Raw genomic sequence first — 18,738 nt, forward strand, 5'->3', positions numbered from 1 at the left:
GGGGCATGAGTTGTGCTGGCTTGGCTGCACAAGGTTGGGGCAGTTCTGCGGCACCGCCACAAAGCTGGGGAGGGTTTGGTGGCAGAACAGCAGCAGTAGTGCTTTCTGTTCTTTAGCAGCACGTGCTTATCTGTCCCCTTTGCTGATGTGTTTGGGTCATCTTTAAAGCTGTGGTTTGTGGTTGTTTTCTTTTTTTTCTTTCTTTTTTTTTTTTTTTTGCTCTCAACCCTAGAAATCTGAGCGTTCTCTTCTACTCTCACTTCAGCCTCTGGTCAGATGTTGAGTTGCAGTGTATCACAATAACCAGTTTTCTGGTGTAGGAGGGTATGAGGTGGAAGTGTTACCTATTTATTGCATCTATCATTTTTCTCCTCTGAGTTTCTCTGAATGCCCTCTTGTGTTTGTGTTAAGAGATGAGGTGAGTTACTTGTTTCCAGATGATCTTTTTTGGGCGATTTCTGTAGTGAGTTCATGTATTTGTTTTCATTTTGGTATATTAGTCCCTTAAATCTCTCATCACATGAACGTTCTTCTGTGCTATAATCATTCTTTTCATCTGTTCAGACCCCCTGAACTCCTGCTGTTTCCCTTTTGAGATAGAGGGCCCAGAGCTGACACAAGGCTGTGATGAATGGTTTATTCCCAAGTTCTGTAACAGTAAGAACAGCAGGAATGAACTGGCCTGTATCTCCACAACCCATGCTGTTCTTGGTTGAGCTGGGTTTTCCAGTTGTTCCTGATGTGTGTTCTTGATTTGAGAGGAATAAAGACTGTGAAGAGCAGAGCACTACATTTGAGTAAGAGTCTGGTTAAGACATCAGTCATTTTTCTCCATGCCCAAGAGTTAATGAATATTCTTAAAACTGGGCCTTTTCAGGGTAGGGACAGCCAGGTAGGCAGCAGTGGATGAAAACATGTGTGCTTTTGGGCTTCAGATACTGAGATCTAAAAGCCATTTCACCACAGTACCAGTGTATGTGTTGCTTGTGTGGTCCCAGACTGCTCCGATGCTGTCAGCCCAGCACTCTGCAAAGAGAATGCTCCCCATACAGAGCAGTGGGACCACTTTGTAGGTCTGCAGACATCTGTGATGAGCTCCCAGCATGGCATGGAGAGGTTGCTGGGCCTGGGGAAGCACAGTTGGGCTGGCATGGGCTGCGACAGTGTACAGGGTGGATAGCATCTGCTGTGGGAAGAAGAGCCAGGTGTGGATGGATGCTGTACTTCTGTAGCTGTCTTTCCTTCGCCTTCATTTAAAAGAACAGAAACAGATGGCTGTGCTCTGTCTTTTTCACTTAACACAGCCAAACAGGAGAGAGGCTTGTGGTTCAGCTTCCACAGTGACCTGCCTCTGGCACTGTACTGCCCTTCAGAATTAGTTCTGCAGCACAATGAGAGGAGCTTGGCAGCACTGAGAATCACTCCCACAGTAAGAGACAGCACTTCTGCTTCCCAAATTCCAGGGCCTTGAAGTCACACTGCTGTGGAATGTGCCAAGCTCTGCTGTCATTTGGGAAGGTGCAGCACATGTTGCAGCGGTGATGCTACGGCACATGTGGCCCCATGGATATGACATCTCACATCTGTGCTGTGTGCAGCAGGCCCTGTGGGGCACGAAAGGAGTGGTACAGCCCTGCTCCCTCACTTGGGTTGCAGCGGTCTGGAGGGACTTGTCTGAGACTTTTTCAGCATGCAGAGAAAAGGAGAAATCGTCAAAAGACAGCAGATAAGTTTCTCCCTGGCCTTGGCAACTGGAGCAAGTTCTGCTGGGCTCAGGTAGGGCACGGGGCACTGTGGGATAGTGGTTGCTGAAGCACACTGATCCCGTGCTGGATGTGAGGCTGTGCAGCGTTCACACGGGCTGTTAACACAAAGGAGCTGAGAGGCTGTAAATCTGCAGCCTGCTCTGGCTCTGCGTTGTGGTAATTTATTGTGTAGCTGTGCCTTGCAAAGGGAATGGCAATAAAGCAGAGAACTTCCAAAGCAACCAGACTGGGACTTGGAGGGAGACAGCAGAAGAGAGCTTCCCTCTGTCTGCTGGGCCATGAGAGGAGGAAGAGGGGCTCCTGCAGGCAGGAGGCAGCATGCAGTGCAGGGGCATCGGGACAGGGCTGCACCATCTTCCTCCCCAAGGCATCAGAGTGCTGTGGAGGATCCCAGGGAACAGGCATGGTGTATTCTGGTATGTGAGATGAAGGAACACGATGGGGTAATGGTTCAGAAGCAGTGCTCCAAAGAAGATACTTGGCTTTCTCTGCTTTAGCTTTGAAGTGCAGGCTCTGATGCATATGCTGAGGGATTCCTGTACTGTGGACAACTGACCAGCAACTCTTGTAACAAATGGCCACGAGTTTCATCTGTAATCATGAAAGCTTCAGGTCTTGTTCTGAGCATGCAGTGCACTGGGCAGATTGATGCTCCATTGGGCTGGCACTGCTGAGTGCCCTGTGGTGTCTGATAGGACCTCCCTCTGAAGCTGCTGTAGTTATTGTCAGCTGTGTTTAATAATGCCATATCCATTTGTAGCTATGCTGAGATACACTCACAGAAAACATAAGTGCAGAGAGCTGAGTTCTCAGGATCCTGGTATACGGAGACCTTGACTTTTAGGTGGCTGATTTAAATCCAAAACAGATTGTACTAGCTGAAGCTTGTTCCCATCTGGTTCTTTGCCTTAAGTGAAAAGAGTTTTGTGGTCTCATTCTGGTCCTCAAAAATGTTATAACAGCAGCAAGACATTCCTTGGTACCTTACAGCCTGGGAGGCTGCACTGGGCAGCGTGTCTGCATGCCATCTGTGGCATGTTATAGGCAATCCCCACACCCCTTCTTCATTATCTTGGCTCCTTTCTGTGGGAGCTGGAGCTCTGTTGTAACCATGGTGTTTATTCAGTATTTCCCTCCCATCATCAGTTCAGATATTAGATGCTTTTAATGAAGTAATAGGCCTTCTGTCCATAGCAGGTAACAGGGATAAAGAACACTAACATAGCTGTGCTCTTGGGGTGCAAGCAGCATGTCCTGCAACATACTCCTTGCAATGCTCATGTCTGTAATGCAGCTCACTGCTTCTGAGCTTGCAAGTAGTTGGCTGCAGGTGGAGGTCTGAAACATTGAGTTATTTAATAGCTGATAAACCTGAGAGAAGCATAATCTTCTTCTGGCCTTTGTGAGAAAGGCCTGCTGGAAGGGTGGCTGAACTCCGTGTTTTGTAATAGGATTAGGAGTGTTTTGATGGAGTTACAGTGCTGGGAATGTTTGCTCATGTAACATCCCTCCACAGCTGTGATGAATCCCCGTGCCTTTTACTTCCTCAGTTTTGACTTCACATTTGGAGAATTCTGCTCTGGGTTGGCTGGAAAGGCACAATATGGCTTCGAGTGCACATTGATCTGATTAGCTTCTGTAATTATTTAGCCTTGGAAACAGTTAATTTTTCTCAAAGCCACAATGTAGAGGGGATTAATGAGTTGGCATTAATATTGGAGCACTTGGGAGGGACTTAAAGCAGCCATGTTCTTCTTTTTATTTATCCTCCTAAAAAGGAAGGAGGAGAATCCATTACAACCTGGTCACCTGCACATGCACAGTGAGGACTGCAGCACAAATGCTGCCCCTGGGCAGGTCTGTCTGCAGAGCTGCCCCTTGCTGCCAGAGCAGCAGTCAGTACTGTGGCCTTGGGTGGCCAGCAGGTGAAGGTTGGTTTCGTTCTCTTCCTGCTTGAGCTTGCTTGCTCTCAGGTGTAAGCTGCCATGGGTTGGAGTCATCCCCGGCCCATTTTCCTGCTGCAGACAGGGTGATTTGAATGCAAAGCTCTCTCTTGTGGCTCCTGGGTGCGCAATCTAGCAGGAGAGTACTCTCTAATATGTCTCAGCCCCCTTTCTTCAGGAGGTTTTTGTACACATTTTCTATTATCACAATCACACGTGCGCTGTGCTTTATTTTGATGCTCTTCAGACTTTCTCACTTCTTGAAACACATTTTTGTTGATAACGTAAAACAAAATAACGTGAAATGTCTTGCCACTTTCTTACATTTCGTAATTTCTACTGTGCTATTCCTTCTGTAATAACACCTTCTGTTCCATGCTATTTAATTGATGTTTTCTTGCATGTTCCAGAAAAGGCATCATTTTCAAGCAAACACAATGTGTTGCAGAAGGCACTATGTCCTCATAAACACTGGAGTCAGCACAAAAGATAGAGCTTTGCACAGTCTGCATTTGTGAACAGTAAGGGAAAAAATACCTTTGCAACTAGATAAATGCTGGGAGAAACAATTTTGTTTGCTAGCTAGGAAAGCTTTTCAAGTGGTTTGATGCTACAGAGCCTCTCTAACAAAACCACATTCTCAAGATTCACGAAAACCAAGTGAGTGACTTTGCCACCCTTCCTAAAAATCATTTCAGAGTTGGAGCTCTCAGACAGCTGCGGTCCTTTGTGAGGAGCTGCAGAGGGTCGGCACCAGCTGTGGGCTGGGCTGTGAGAGCAGGTGGCTGTGGGCCGAGGCTGCTGTGGCTTGAGCTTCTCCAGGAGAGGGGCTCTAACCCAAGTGACCTGGTTTCGTTGTACTGTCTTGGATTTCCCTGTAGTTTGGTTTATGACCTTTCCCTTTTGTCCTGAGGTATGTGACTGAGGGTCCAGCTGTCATCTCTGTGCCATCCCATCAGCAAGAACCCACCTGAGCGTTCTCATCCTGAAGCTACAGAACCAGGTCCTCCTTGTCTGCACGATGCTACAGAACTTCTGTGCTGGTTAACAGGAGGGCTGGTACCAAATGTATGGCTGATGACCTTTCTGTCGTGGCATTGGGTGATGCAGCTTTTTGTTGGCTGTTGGAGGAAAGCCACAAAGTGGGGCTCCCAGCTGGCTGCACGCTGTGCTCCTGAGCAAAAGTGGTTTTCCTTGAAGTTTGTGTTCCTTAAATTGTGACAAGATTTGCAGGCAGGCCAATTGAAAAGCACTGCATAACTCAAGGGATTCTGCTGTGAGCCCCAGGTGTGCTCCCAACAAGAGAGGTGCTGGAATTTCTCCCCCTGACTCACAATATTGTGAGTACCTTCTTATGGAAAGTAGCAGTTCACTTGATTACATCACGGTGGTGAGCACATCACCCCTAGGTCCCAAAGCATGTACTCTGGATAGGTACTGGCATTTCAGCCAACTCAATCCACACTGGTACTTACAGATCTTACAAAATGATAATCTGCTGTGGCATTATCCCTGTCCTCATGACTTCCTTAGCAATAGTTTTGGTCTTGGCAAGGTAATGTTCTGTATGAGTAGGCTGTAATGGCCACGGTGAGGACATCTCTACCCCAGTGCCACAGAATGAACACGTGTCCCAACGTTTTCCTCCGTGACCACAGCACAGGATCTGGTTAGCAGCTGGAATGCCTCATCATTTTTATTTCTTAAAGCAGAAAGCCCAGCAGTTGTCCTTTGCTTTCCAGAGCCATGTGTTGCATTTACCTTTGCTTGGAGTGCTGTGTTGGGGGCTGCCTACCTTCAGCAGTGTGGGTGCTGAGAAAAGAACTACGATGGGAATGTGCGTGGCGATTGAAAAGACAGGGTAAGCCAGAACTCCTGGGAGGCAGCACATCCAACAGGGACGCTTTGTCTTGCTTTCCCCTTTTACCCTCCTCTTTTGTAGCATCTCTGCAGGAATAGTAACCACAGTGTCTTAAGCAGGAAGGAAAAGAACGCATATCTTGTGTCTGTGCGCCCTCCACACAGACAACCTTTGTGCAGGGAACAGGAAGCTGTTTTCTTTGCCTTCTTCCCTCGGTGGGAATGTGATTTTTGGTGTTGAAGCAGAAGTGCCTGCAGTGCTGTGCCTGCTGCCTCGGGCTCCGCTTGCCTGTTCAGCTTGCTGTGTTTGCCCTCTCGAAAGTGTGATGCTAAATCATAAGAAGCCATAAAAAGATCGTTAAAAATTGAGTGGGGATAGCAATGACACAGATGAGATACCCTGAGATAAATTGCTGCAGAGCAGTAAAGATAACAAAGGTTGAGCCATGCTTGTGAAAGAAGTAATTCCTCCCGGGTCAGGATATCCTTCTAAAGGCTGAGTTTGCTGCTGCCCAATACTTCCCAGCACAGGGAGTTCTCCTAAAGGCAGGATGCCATGATGAGGATGAGCTCATTTCAACAGTGCTGGGTCATTTGCAAATGAGCTGATGAAAACGAGAAGTTCTCACTGTGCTGCATACTGAAGAGTCTCATATTTGAACACTGAGCTGTGAGTGGGGCTCTCTGTTTAAACAGAACACCCTGATGGTGTGTTTGATTATCAATGAGTGATATGATATTGAGTATCATTGTAAATAGGGGCTAGGAGCATGTAGATGGGAATAGCTCATGTTTATCAGTGTAAGACTGAAAGGTTTTGGGCTTGGCTTGGGGGAGTGACAGGACAGCTTATTCGGGCATATACAAGTTCACGGCAGTTTATACCTTTCTTAGCCTAAAAATGAGGCTGTTCCAAAGCTGAAAGTGGAGAAAAATCAAGGTACTCCTCTGTAGGAGCAGCAGTCTGAAGGAATACTGCGGCTACCTGTGGGTGAAGTCAGTAGGTAGACGTGGAGAGATGGGATTTAAATGATTATCCTCTTAATGTTCAGGGCTGAAATGCTAAGGAGCTGCTGATAAAAAGCACTGCACGCTTGCAGTTATTCAGGTAGTAAAGTATTCTGGCTGTGGGTGAGCAGATTAGAACCAACTCACCAAATGAAGGATGTTTCAGGATTACAAGCCACGTCTCTGCTGGCATCTGTGTTTGTGAACCAAGCAGTGCAGGGATTTCCACCTGCAGCTAAGGCCTAACTGCTGTCATGCAGGCCAGTGGCCCAGGGGAAAGCTTTCTAAGAGGCTTTTCTGTGCTGAAGAGCAACCTCAAGCGCTGCTGCATCTGTACCGGCAGCCTCTGGTCCCTCTTGTGGTTTTCCTCCAGGAAAACAGTTCGTCAGATGGGGGGCCGGAGAGAGGAAACTGAGTCTGGCTCCTAAAAGTAGGGCAAGAGAAGGAGGCAGGAATGCAGTGATCTTGTGCTGTCTTGTCTCTCCTGGAGCAGTTACATTTTGTAGCAAGGAGCTGGTGTAAGAACTTGTCCATCTGGGGTTACTTTGTTCTCACCTGGAGGTGGCTTGGGTTGTCTGGCCTGTGCTGTCACCCTCCAGATGAGGAAGAGGGGCCTTTAGGCTTGCTCAGAGGTAGCTGAGAGCCACCTTTGGCCCTGTGTGCTTTGTATAGCTATAACATGCTTTGCTTCTGCTGTCATGTTCCTCCCAAAGAGATGAAAGCATTTTGCTAGCATTCAGCTGAGCTCCAGCTCACCCCAGCGAGGAGCACAGCCACTGCTGCTGTTATTGGTGAGTAACTGGGAGTCCAAAGGTTTTTCTCACCCAGGGTTGGGCCAGGGATCAACGACAGAGAAGTAGGCAGCAGCAGGCTCCTGAGTCACAGTCATGTGTTGGAACTGCAAGACCGTTTCTCCTGGTATGTAACTTCAGTAAATATAGACCCATCCAAACTCCTGCAAGTCAAGAGGATGGCTCAGGGAGCGGTGACAGAGCTGAACCCCTGCCACATCTCACTGGGCTGCTGAAGGCAGGAAGCTCAGAAGCTGCACCTTTCTGCCTGGAGATGTGAGAGTTCTGTTCCAACAAGGAAAATTTCACTGTCTGCGGGAGGCAGAGAGCTGTGTGACTCAGCTCTTTCTGAACCTGATGTGTGTACTTCTGCCTGTTTATTCCCAGTACAGTCAGTACTGAGGGCGTCATGTTACGCAGCAGGCACAGTGTTTACTAACCAGCTCGGGAGCTGATCTAAGAATAACTTTTTTCATCTGTTTTGTTGGTAGCGACAATTTCTTGTTTTATTTTTATTTTTTGCTTAGTGCAGTTGGCAGCCTGAAGCTGGAGCTCTGCACAAAAAACAAGGGAAGGGTTTTCCCCAGCAAGCTGCTGGAATACATAAACACAAATATTATCGCCTTTCCCCCCATGGATAGCAACATTTCAAACATAGAATCATGAGGATGAAAGCTTCAGGAGAGCAAATGGCTCTGCCTTGGAAGTGGAGCTGCTCCACAGTTCTGTTCCAGCTCGTGGTGCTGCAGCTGCTGAACTTCAGGGATTTCAGAGCCAGCATGTAGATGCTTCTGAACCAGGATTTGTATGCAGAGTAAAATTTATTTCCCAGCCTTCCCCTCTGTGGTAATTTATTTAGGGAATTTTTGGAGCATCTCTTCCGTTGTTCACCTCATGCTCAGCATTTCAGCCATGGTGCTTAAAAGCCACACATTTCCAGCACGACAGAATATGATTATAATTACCTTGTGTACCTATTTAAATGCTTGGCACAGGAAAAGTCCTTTTGACAGATGAATACATGTAATACTTTTAATCAACCTACTTGTCTGCAAAGTGGTGGATTGCTGTCATTTATTCTGGTGCTTGTTTTGGTAGTATTTTAGTCTGCTGTGTACTGCAGGTATCTACAAAGCACTTTTCCCATTATGCTGTTAACACAAATACCAGCTGTGGCACATGTCCATCTGGCTTGAAGCATGCCAGGGAGAAGCATGTGTTGTTATATAAGAGCTGTGAAACATGTTTAGGTGATGTTTGTTACCTTCAGGTCCCTCTGTAGGGCCTTCCACCCCCAAGCAGGTGAACGCTTCCTCCCAGCTGGGTGTCATCTGCAGGCTTACTGAGAGAGCACTCAGTGTCCTCATTGAAATCATCAGTAAAGGTATCAAACAGGATGTGCCCAGTGCCGAGCCCTGGGGAGCACGGCTGTGACCGGCTGCCAGCTGGGGGTGACTGTTCACCCTCGCTCAGTTCTCAGTCCCAGCCACGGGCTGCAGCTTCCCCAGGAGAATGCTGTGGGAGACAGGAACTTTGCTGAAGTCTAGATAGACAGCAGCCTTTCTGTGACTCCAGGTGGCTGCTTGATCACAGAAGGAGGTGAGGTTGGTCAAGCAGGACCTGCCTTTCATGAACATGTGTTGGCTGGGCCTGCTCCCCTGAGTGCCCCACACCTGCCATGTGAACTCACTGAGGACCATCTGCCCTATATGATGTTCTGCAGAACATGTCACACTGATGGACCTGTAGCTCTTTGCATCCTCCTTCCAGCCTGTCTTGGAGATGAATGTCACATTAGCAGTCTCCAATCATCTGGGACCTACCGTGCTGACCAGGACTGCTGATAAATGGCAGAAAACAGTAAAGGATAGAGATTCTCTTTGGCCATCCTCTTGCTGTTAATTTATTTCCAAAACCATTCATATTATCTTTAATGATGGTGACTAAATTTAATTTTTGTTGGGCTTTCACCTTTCCAGTTTTCTCTCCGCATATCCTAGCACCATCCTTGTACTCTTCTTAGGCTACCTGCCCCTTCTTCCAAAGATGGCAAACTCTTTTTCCCAGTGTCTCAGCAGAAGCTCATAGAATACTTCCTCTGCCTCCTCATCCATGTCTGGTGGTCTGTAAGAGGCTCCCACTGGGATGTCTGCCTTGTTGGCCTTCCACCCACCCTTACCTACAGGGACACAGCATTCCCAGCCCTGAGCTCTGCAACATCGAAGCGCTCACATGTGGGGACACCCTACTGCCCACCCTCCTTGCCTATCCCTCCTGTAGAGTCTGTGGCCCTCTGTAGCAGCACTCCAATAGTGAGTGTTCCTCTTGCATTTTGGTGATGGTGACTAAGTCACAGTTTGCCTGCTGCACAGTGGCTTTGAGCTCCTCCCATTTGCTGCCTGTGCTATATGAATGGGTGTAGATGTGTTTCAGCTGAACTATCAGCTGTCTTTGTTGGGAACAGCACTGGCTGCCCGAAGCATTACCTTGTTCTGATGACAGCTTAATAGCAGGAGGAGCCCGTCATCATGGCTGCTGTTAAAGCTCTTGTACAATTATTTTTTTATAACTTAATGCTATACTGACTCTGATAGGGTTTAAATGCTCAAACAAATTGTATACTCTGCTGCAGCGTCTTGCGTTTGCCTCTCAGCCTTGCAAGTGTCAGAAATGACATCTGTTATCAATGAAGTGGCTGCATTTGAATGTGGCACTGTGTTTAAAAATGCCTGCTTTGCAGTCACGCTGCTAAATGTCGAGTTTTTAGGTTTAGTGTTAGCTGCTCTTCCTTTTAGGAATTCCTGTTTGGAGGTGGCTCAGGATGGTGGTGGTAGTGTGGAAGTTGCATCTAACCTGAGCTCTTTTCTGTTGTGTACAATTTAAGCCTGAAGAAAGCATGTTTTCCTGGGCCTGAAGAAGTGGAGGAATACCTGATATTTCCCCCTCCTCACTGGGAGGAAGAGAGGTTGTAGCAGTCTGGGGTTAGGCCTCTACTCTTGAGATACAGGGCAGGCATGGGAGTCTTCTTCGTGTAGGATGTGAGAGGAGCACCCAGGTGGACATGGAGCTGTTGGTCTTCCCAGGGGAGAAGAAATCTTAATGTCACAATGGGCAGAAAGTTAGGAGCGAGGTGCAGCACTTCACTAGGTAGGTGATGGACAGAAAGACTCCATTTTCTCTGCATCTTGTTAGGGCTCGATTGTTCTATGCTGTGGTGAGAGCCCTCACTACAGCACCACTACTGCTGTGAGATATGTGAGATAGTGTTTATTGTACAGCATGACATGAACAGCTCAAGCAGAATCACACTTGTCAAATAAAAGGGGAAAATATTTGATGCTGCATCTGACATCTCAAAAACTAGAAGGCTTTTTGCAAATGACTTGTTAATGTGAATTAGAGGCTTTGCCAGTGGTAAGGAGGGAAGGAAATGCTGGCTTGAGAGGATTGGGCTAAGTGAGCTCCCCAGGAGGAGGGCAGCAGCAAGCCTGCCTGAGCTTTCTGCTTCCAGAGCAGGAGCTGATGAGAGCATTTCATGGCTCTTGGCCCAGTCTTTTCTGTTGTGTTGGCATGAGCTGGTGCAGAATAATATTTTTCAGCTAAATATTCTACCCGTTATTCTACATTTATAGCAAAGATCTAATGATATACTTGAAGACAGGGATTTTTTTTATCTCTCTGACCCAGAAAACGATGTGAAAATCAGGTGGAAAATAACAGTATCCTTCTGAATTAGCTTATGCAGTGAGAACACTGTCCTTCAGTGTCTGTGTGCTTGTACTTGGGTTTTGCTCAGTGATGATCAGTTTGGCTAAGTGGGGCAGCATGGGGCCAGGGAGGGTGATGCACGTTGAATCTGGGATGTGAGAAATACATGTGTCCTGCACAATGGAGGCTTCTTCCTTTCCCACATTCATCCACAATCAGCCATCAGTAGAACTCCTGTTACACCTTGGAAGGGCTGGCTGTGCCCCCCTTGAAGGCGCGGGCAGGCCTGCTTACCTGTGGCATGATTGCTATCTCAGGCACAGGTTTACAGGCTTCAGCACTGCACTTCAGGGCTTTGTGCTGTTCCTATGCCACTGCTTGTGCTGTTTGCCTGAAACTGAGCTTCAGGCTTTATGCCCCATCACCACACTGTGCTGCGAATCCTATCTTGATAGCTGTGGAACTACCATTGCACAAGTTTCTTTTTTCTTTCTTTATGACATTATTGCTTAAAGAAAAGGGGAGCTATAATTGTGGTTATTATTTTTTAAAGGAAAGGTTCCCCAAGAAAACATCCTCAAAAAGGAGGAATATCTTGTTAAAATGTTAATTTGTGTAGCTCTGAAACACTGGTTCATTGTTACTTTGGGCATATAATATGGGGGGAGAGCATCTAATGGTACAAATTGTTATACCCCATTGAAATCAGTGGAACTCTGAAAATTTACACTACCAACGGTCTGCCTTAGAGCTGTAACGTTTTCAGGCAGTTTCATTTTGCTGCAAATGGTTTATAGCAACAGTGGCTTGTAGTAAATGCATTTGAACTTCCTTCTTGTGGATTTTGAAGGATTTGGCAACCTTGGAAGCAGGTTCTGAGCAGCCTTCTGGGAACTACGTGGCCAGAAGGACCAGACCACAGAGTTTTGATGACAGAGGGGCTCTGGTGTGTGCTGGTCACTGCTTTCCATTGTGGCACTTGTGGACTTTAGGGCGGCGTTGGTAAATTGGTTGGACCCTTGACAGAGAAGGCTTTCGCCATCATAATCACCATAATCTGTTTGTGTGTTGTCTTTATCTTGATAGTAATCAACAGCGTTGGCTTGATGGTGCATTCAGTTCCCACCTTCTGGCACGAATCCGTGGGTACACTCACGTTGTTTGCTTTCTTGTTCCCTGGCAGGCTCCTTACCCCTCAGGACAGAATGCAGCTCCAACCACGCTGGTGTACCCTCAAGCCCCACAAACGATGAACACCCAGCCTCAGACCCGCTCTCCGGTAAGGCAGCCCGCCTTTGCTTTATCTCCTCTTCTCTCTTCCTTGTTTGTGTGGTTCTCTGTGTGCATGTGTGTCTGCAGCTCTTGGCCAGTTCTCTGGAGAGCTGGTTTTACTGAACTGGAAGCACACTCCAAATGGGCAAATCTTGACTGAATACTCAGGCGTTGTTCTCACAGGATAATTTTCCTTATCAGAAAAGAAGCTATGGAGAGATTCTCATCTACATTCAAATAACATGATTTATTTTTAGCGTAGTTGCTTTCAGGTTCACTTCATTTTAGAATTAGATTCATTACCAGAGTCTTTCACTTGGCTTCATTTTTTTTTTTTCTTTAAGGAAGTATTTGCTGAATGGTAGCACAAAGACCAGTAAATGAAAGCATTTCTCTGCAGCCACACTCAGCCCCCAGTGGCCTGTGGGCTTTACCTTGAATCAGAGCCACTGGATCAGTTCTAACCATTTTCTGCTTAGCGCTAGGTAGATGCTCGTGCATGGGAAGTAGAGCTTCTGTGTCCCCCCATCTTGTTGTGGTAAACCTCCTTCCATCTGCCTTGAGATTTGGTTGTCCTCCAATAGTCTTTTTGTACCGCTGTGCTAGGACAGGCCTTTGGCTCCCAGAGCTCTTCTTGGCAAATCTCAGCTCATAGTGCAGTCCTACGTGGTGCTAGGAGACCTTCTTGTGGCATCACATGCTTAGCCCTGTGCTGCAGGCCTGCTAGCTTGCTGCCCTGGTGCTGAAAGCCTCAGGTAGCCAAGGGAGCAGTAGTCCCTGCATCTCTTGAGAACCCACATATACGTAGCAACACTTCAGGTTACCTGTAAAACCACTGCACCATTCCCAGCACTCTTCCTTTCTTAGAGAAGATGAATGCTGTTGAAGCATGGCAGCTGAAGGCCTCTGAGACAGGAGCCTTCTGTTTGCCCACATAGCAGGTACAGCACAGGGCTGGCTAGCTTCCCCCATGTGGCCGCACCGATGTACATGCCCTGACCCTGGTGGTTCTGCCCCCAGGGGCTGCAGGAGGGTTAGTTCTGAGAGCTGCTGACCTCCATGCGTTGGATGAGCCAATTAATGCCAGGTTTGATGATGTTTCTGTGATGGGGACCACACCATATCCCACTGCTTCCCTAGTCCCCTGTTCTGATCAGTAATGTGGGATACTGATGGTAAAGCTCTTTTCTCAGTAAGTATATTCAACTTCTTTATCTTTAATTGTTGAAAAGTAAAAATAAATTGATATGGTTAGAACTGGAGCAAAACTTGACTGAAGAGCTGCATCTCTAAACCAGTTTTTTTGACAGCCCAGCAGAACAGTGCCAATACATTGCACAGACAACTGGAAGAGGAGGAAGGTTTTGGAACAGAGTCCGGTTTACAGGTCCCTGGCTGGAAGAGGCTGGATAAAATACTGCATTGTAAGCAATATAACAAACTGTACTCCTTCATGCAGGCAATTGTGCCGATGGCACTGTTTTATTTCTTTATTTCTTTTTTTTACCACATCTTTTTGTTGGCTGATCTACAGAAATGCACTGATTTGCTTCTTTGCTAAAAGCATGAGCTCCCATGGCAGTTTCTGCCAGGTTAAGTGGTAACAGAACATCCGAAGTTGATTTGCAGTTTGGAGGGTCTGACCTGGTAGGACTGAGACCAGGGTGACTTTGGGTTTTCTACTTGACAGATAACATTTTCAGGAGATTTGGCCAAAAAAGTGTGAAATTGTAGAGACTTGGCCTTACTGAGGAGGTACCAAGGAAGAACTTGCCTGCAGTTGTCAGCCATTTCTCTGTGGTCATGAACCATTTTTTTTGAACACTCCTGTACATGCAGTTTTTGCCATCTGCTCTGCTAGTGACCATTTCCACCCCCATTACTAAAAGCCACACACATAACATTGCATTCCACCTCCCCACCCCAAAACAAATGCAAGACTGACCGCTCCTGGGCTACTCTTGCATTTTGTTCTGGCCTTGGTTTACTTTATTGTTATTATTATTTTCATTTGTTTTTAACCTCCTTTTTTGGTGGCAAGGGGAGGGCACAGGGAGCAGAGGAAGGCAGCAGGATGGCTCTGCCACTTGCACGTGGCTCCATCGTCCCGCCGCAGTGATGCTGCAGGGGCGGCCAGAGCTCCCTCCATGCAGTCTCTGCATCCCAGGGCAATTGGCAATTGCACAGTTCAGGCTTTTCTGCTCCTCCCAGGACAGCTGCCTTTTCAATCCAACTGGCTTCACATGTTGTCCTCATTAGCTTCCTAGTGCCGTGGGATAGCGGGAATGTCAAGGTGCAGCACCAGGAGGGGGAAGAATGAAACTGGAGTTGTCATTTGCAGCAGCATCAAACCCGTTAGGTGATCTCAGCACCTGCTGCCCAGTGTAGGTCTGCCAAAGCCCACCTTGGTGTTTGTGCCATCCAGCAATGGCTCTTTACAGAGAGGTGCACACATTGGCCGTGCCCAGGTGTGGAGTGGGGCCAGCGGTGCTGCAGCTGGATTTCCCCAAGGAGCTGTCCTTTCATCCTACAGCCCTCAGAAGAGCCAAGCATCCATTTGAATCCGAACCAGCAGTGACTACAGTTTGTTCTGTTGCTTACAGCTGCTAATAGGAATGAATCCTGACAATTTGAAAAAATTCTTTTTTAAAGAAAAAAATTGAAATAAAAAAAAAAAATCAGTAGCCAATGGTGACCAGTACAAAACAGATCAGGGTATTTTTCACTAACTTTGATGTTTTGTTTTTATTTATTTATATATTTTTTCTTGTAACATGTTGCTGTTCACACTGGCATAGTTTCTGGCTTCCTAAGGTGTAAGCTTCCAGTTCTTCTTGCGAATGACTTTTTCGTGCAGAACAGTGCTAAGAGAGGCTTTTTGGCCCTCAGATTGAACAACACGAGGATTTTGTATCTCATTATTCTCTTTTTAATGCTTCTAAAACACATCTGATGTATTTATTTTTCACTGGTGTATAGCAGGGTGTGCAGCCCCACCAGAAGGGCCCCACTCAGCCTTTCCAGGGTCAGCAGTGTTCCTTCTTCTCAAACACCCAGCATTTTTCTGAGTTCTTCCTGAAGGACAGGGACCCAAAGTGCACCCATCTTTGCTAGGCATCCACAGTCCAACATTTCCCACGGCAGCCGCTGGTCAGCAGGTCTTTGGTCTGAAGAGCTGAGAATCCTTTGTGTTTTTTCTTCTCTGGAAAGCTGAGGGAGATTGTTCAGGAGTGCCTGCTAGGGGTGGAGATGTCATCTGGTGAATCAGCACAGGTGATTCTGTATATGCTCTTACATAAGTTTGTATGCGTGTTTCCTTGTTTCTGAAGGTTTTTGACTTCCCACCCAGACACTGCAGTGAGGTGAAGGTAGAGGGAGTATATGAGGCTGCTTCTTGCAGACATGGAAAGCAAGTGATAAAAATGTTTATTAGGGAGAAAATCAGCTGGACCAGTGAATATCTATACTTGCCTCTCATATTTGATGCTACTAAAGTAGCAGGGATGTGGGGCTGGAAGCCAGTCCAGTAATTAGCAGCCAGTTTTGATTGCTTTTCTCGTTAGTCCTTTTCTACCATGGAATTCGTGGCAGCCCTGGTGGTCCCAGCAGGAGCAGCAGGGGGATGTGGGGCACTGCTGCGCAGTGCTGGGCAGAGAAACGTCACAGTGGGACCTGATTTAATGCTGTGTTGAATGCTGGAACGTGTCACCAATAGGTGTACCTGTTCTCATCTGAGAGTTCTGCTGAATGCACTGAGGATTAAGAGCTGAAATACCTAACTTGGCTTCTGAAAGAGGATACCTTGTCATCTTTATTTTCCATTTCTTGCATTCATTTTTATTTCGATTTTAACAACCTCTTACTGATTGGAAAATGCTTTAATGTCAACCGAGCATGTTAAATTCTGGATGCTTTCCTACCTGTGTAACACAAGTGGGTGGGAAGTGGTTCACCCCACGCTTGGGGCTGGGGGTCCTCCTGTTCCCAGTGCTGGCAGTGCCCGCGGGGACAGCGTGGCTTAACCCCTGTCCTTCAGACAAGGGTGACAACCCCTCCCCATTATGGGCTGGGGGGCGGCTCCAAGGCCAGCTGCTTTAACCATTTACCTCCACTGTAAACAGCTGAAAACCTTCACTGCTGCTGCTTTGAGTTTTTGCCTGGGCAGGATAAGGAATGCCTGTACTCATGCCGCAGAGCACCTCTAGGCGGCCGGCAGCTTTGGCTGTTTGTCCGCCAGCTCCGCAGCAGCGCGCTCCCGCAGCGGTGTTCACCCGTTCTATCTCAGTACCTGTCTGTCACTGTCCTGCAGCAAAGCTTTGACTGTTTGTGGTTTTTCTTGTGGGTTTATTTTTGCATAGAGTGTGACATTTTGGTTTCGTTGTGGTGTTTCTGACTCTTTGTGCCTTTCCTTTTGTGTTTGTTTCTCCCGCCTTTCCCCAGTTTGCAGCGGGGCCTCGACCTGCCCATCACCAGGTACAGTACCCTGCCCCTTCATTATCATCCTAAACTAATCTGCTGGGGGAGGGGGAGGTCAGAGGCTGTCACCCACTAACCTGGGGCGGAGGCTGGCTTCGAAGCCTCATTCCTAGCTGCTAGCACCTGCATAACCCTGCTAACAAGTGCCTGCAATGCGGAGTAACACCTAGCTCCTCTTTGGTGTCACTGCACTCATTAACCACTCCACTTACACCATTTCCATAGGAATGGAGAACGTGTAGAGGCTGCCAGGTATGTGTGAGATTTGGTTGCCTTTTCGAGTCACTAGGAGCTAACGTTTCTCAAGGCGCCCAGTGGATTGCGCTGCCTGAGCTGGAGTCTTCAATGTGAGCTAGACATTCGAGTCCTTTTGAAAATCCTTCTTTTTCAACTCAGAAATTCACATTTGTACATTCCTTGTGTGATTCCTACTTATCTGTTACCATTGCATTGCTTAGTGTTTTCTTTCCTTCAGTATATGAAATCTAGACATCTTTGTAGTATTCCCACTGTATGACTTGGACATGGTTAGGAATCACTTGACTATGAGCAAAAATAAGGAATAGTTCCAAAAGTCAAGGGGGGCACTTGTTGATAGAGAGGACAAAATACCAGAGGGATCTGTTGTGGGCATGTCAGAACAGAGCTGTGGGACAAAGTTGTCTTTTCCATCAGACTCAACGTGGTCTGTGCTCTATGTCAGCATCCCTGGGGACTGGTTTATTCCCTCTTGTAGCTTTAGCAGGGACAGAGGTGGCCTGAGCCACCTGGATGTGTGGGACAGCACAGGAGAAGCACAGTGGTATGGGAAGGCTCTCCCAGCTTGGTTGTTTCCATGTCTCTCCTCCTTCCTCGAAAAGAACCCATCTCTTTATGCCTCAGCAAGCAGTAGGCAGGCATGCAGCCTTCCAGAGCAGGACACAAAAAAAAGGCTAAAAGAGTAGAAAGAGGCATTTGCTGGACTTCTTTGCTTGCAGGCAAACATGTGAGAGAGAGAGAGAAATTTCTGTGCATGGCAAGGGATTGCCTTGACAGGCAGTGGTGGAGGAATGTTTGCAAGGATTACTGTGCAATGCGCAGAATGGCAGAGTATCTTCTTTAGGTATTTTTGTTATTGACCTTAGCTTCAGCTCTGTATTGATATTATATGATATTGATAATGCATGGTGGGAGACTTCTGTCACCCTGACATTGGCTGGAAAAGCAACACTGCCATGCACACACAGTCCAGGAGGTTCCTGCAGCACATTGAAGATGACTTTCTCATGCAGGTGGTGGGGGACTCAGTGAGGAGAGATTGCTGATGGACCTTGGTCTTACAAGGACCACATCCCTGGCAGGGGTTATGAAAGTTGAGGGCAGCCTTGGATGCACATGACCATGAGATGGTGGAGTTTAGGATCTTACATGGAAGGAACAAGGCAATAAGTAGGATTGCAACCTTGGACTTCAGGACAGCCAACTCTGACCTCTTCAATGACTGCTTGGAGGTATCCCATGGGTTAGAACATTGGAAGGAAAGAGGGCCAAGATGGTTGGTTGACAGTGAAGCACCTTTTCATCCAAGCTTAAGATCTGTGCATCCCTGTGAATAAGGAATCAGGCAAAGGTTAACAGAAGAGCCACATGGATGAGCATTTAGCTCGTGGAAAAACTGGAGTGGAAGAAGAAAGTTTATGGAGTGTGGAAAAAGGGTCTGGCCGCTTTGGAAGAATATAAGAACATTATCAGGGCATGCAGGGATGCAGTGAGGAAGGTTAAAGCCCACTTGAAATTATATCTGGTGAGGGAGGTCAAGGACAAGAAGAAGGGCTTGTTTAGTTCTGTCAGTAGGAAAAGGAAAACCAGGGACAATGTGGGCCTGCTGCTGAATTAGTGGGTTCCCTGCTAACAAGGGACAATGAGAAGAAGGAG

At 47.2% G+C, this 18,738-nt stretch overlaps 1 protein-coding gene across 10 annotated transcripts in view; it reads left to right on the plus strand.

The window, feature by feature from the left end:
- EIF4G3 (eukaryotic translation initiation factor 4 gamma 3) overlaps positions 1–18,738 on the plus strand; it is a 96,742-nt gene that overhangs the window by 28,883 nt on the left and 49,121 nt on the right. For 9 of the 10 annotated variants that reach the window (XM_065738237.1, XM_065738242.1, XM_065738239.1 and 6 more), the window contains exons 4-5: positions 12,260–12,355; positions 16,789–16,821. In XM_065738237.1, the coding sequence (XP_065594309.1) occupies positions 12,260–12,355; positions 16,789–16,821 (129 nt within the window). The remainder of the gene's footprint in view (positions 1–12,259; positions 12,356–16,788; positions 16,822–18,738) is intronic. The other variant, XM_065738238.1, reaches the window with a different exon arrangement.

Source organism: Cyrtonyx montezumae, unplaced genomic scaffold, assembly GCF_038088225.1.
Source record: "Cyrtonyx montezumae isolate F1298 unplaced genomic scaffold, pur_monq_1.0 scaffold_21, whole genome shotgun sequence".
NCBI lineage: Eukaryota > Metazoa > Chordata > Aves > Galliformes > Odontophoridae > Cyrtonyx > Cyrtonyx montezumae.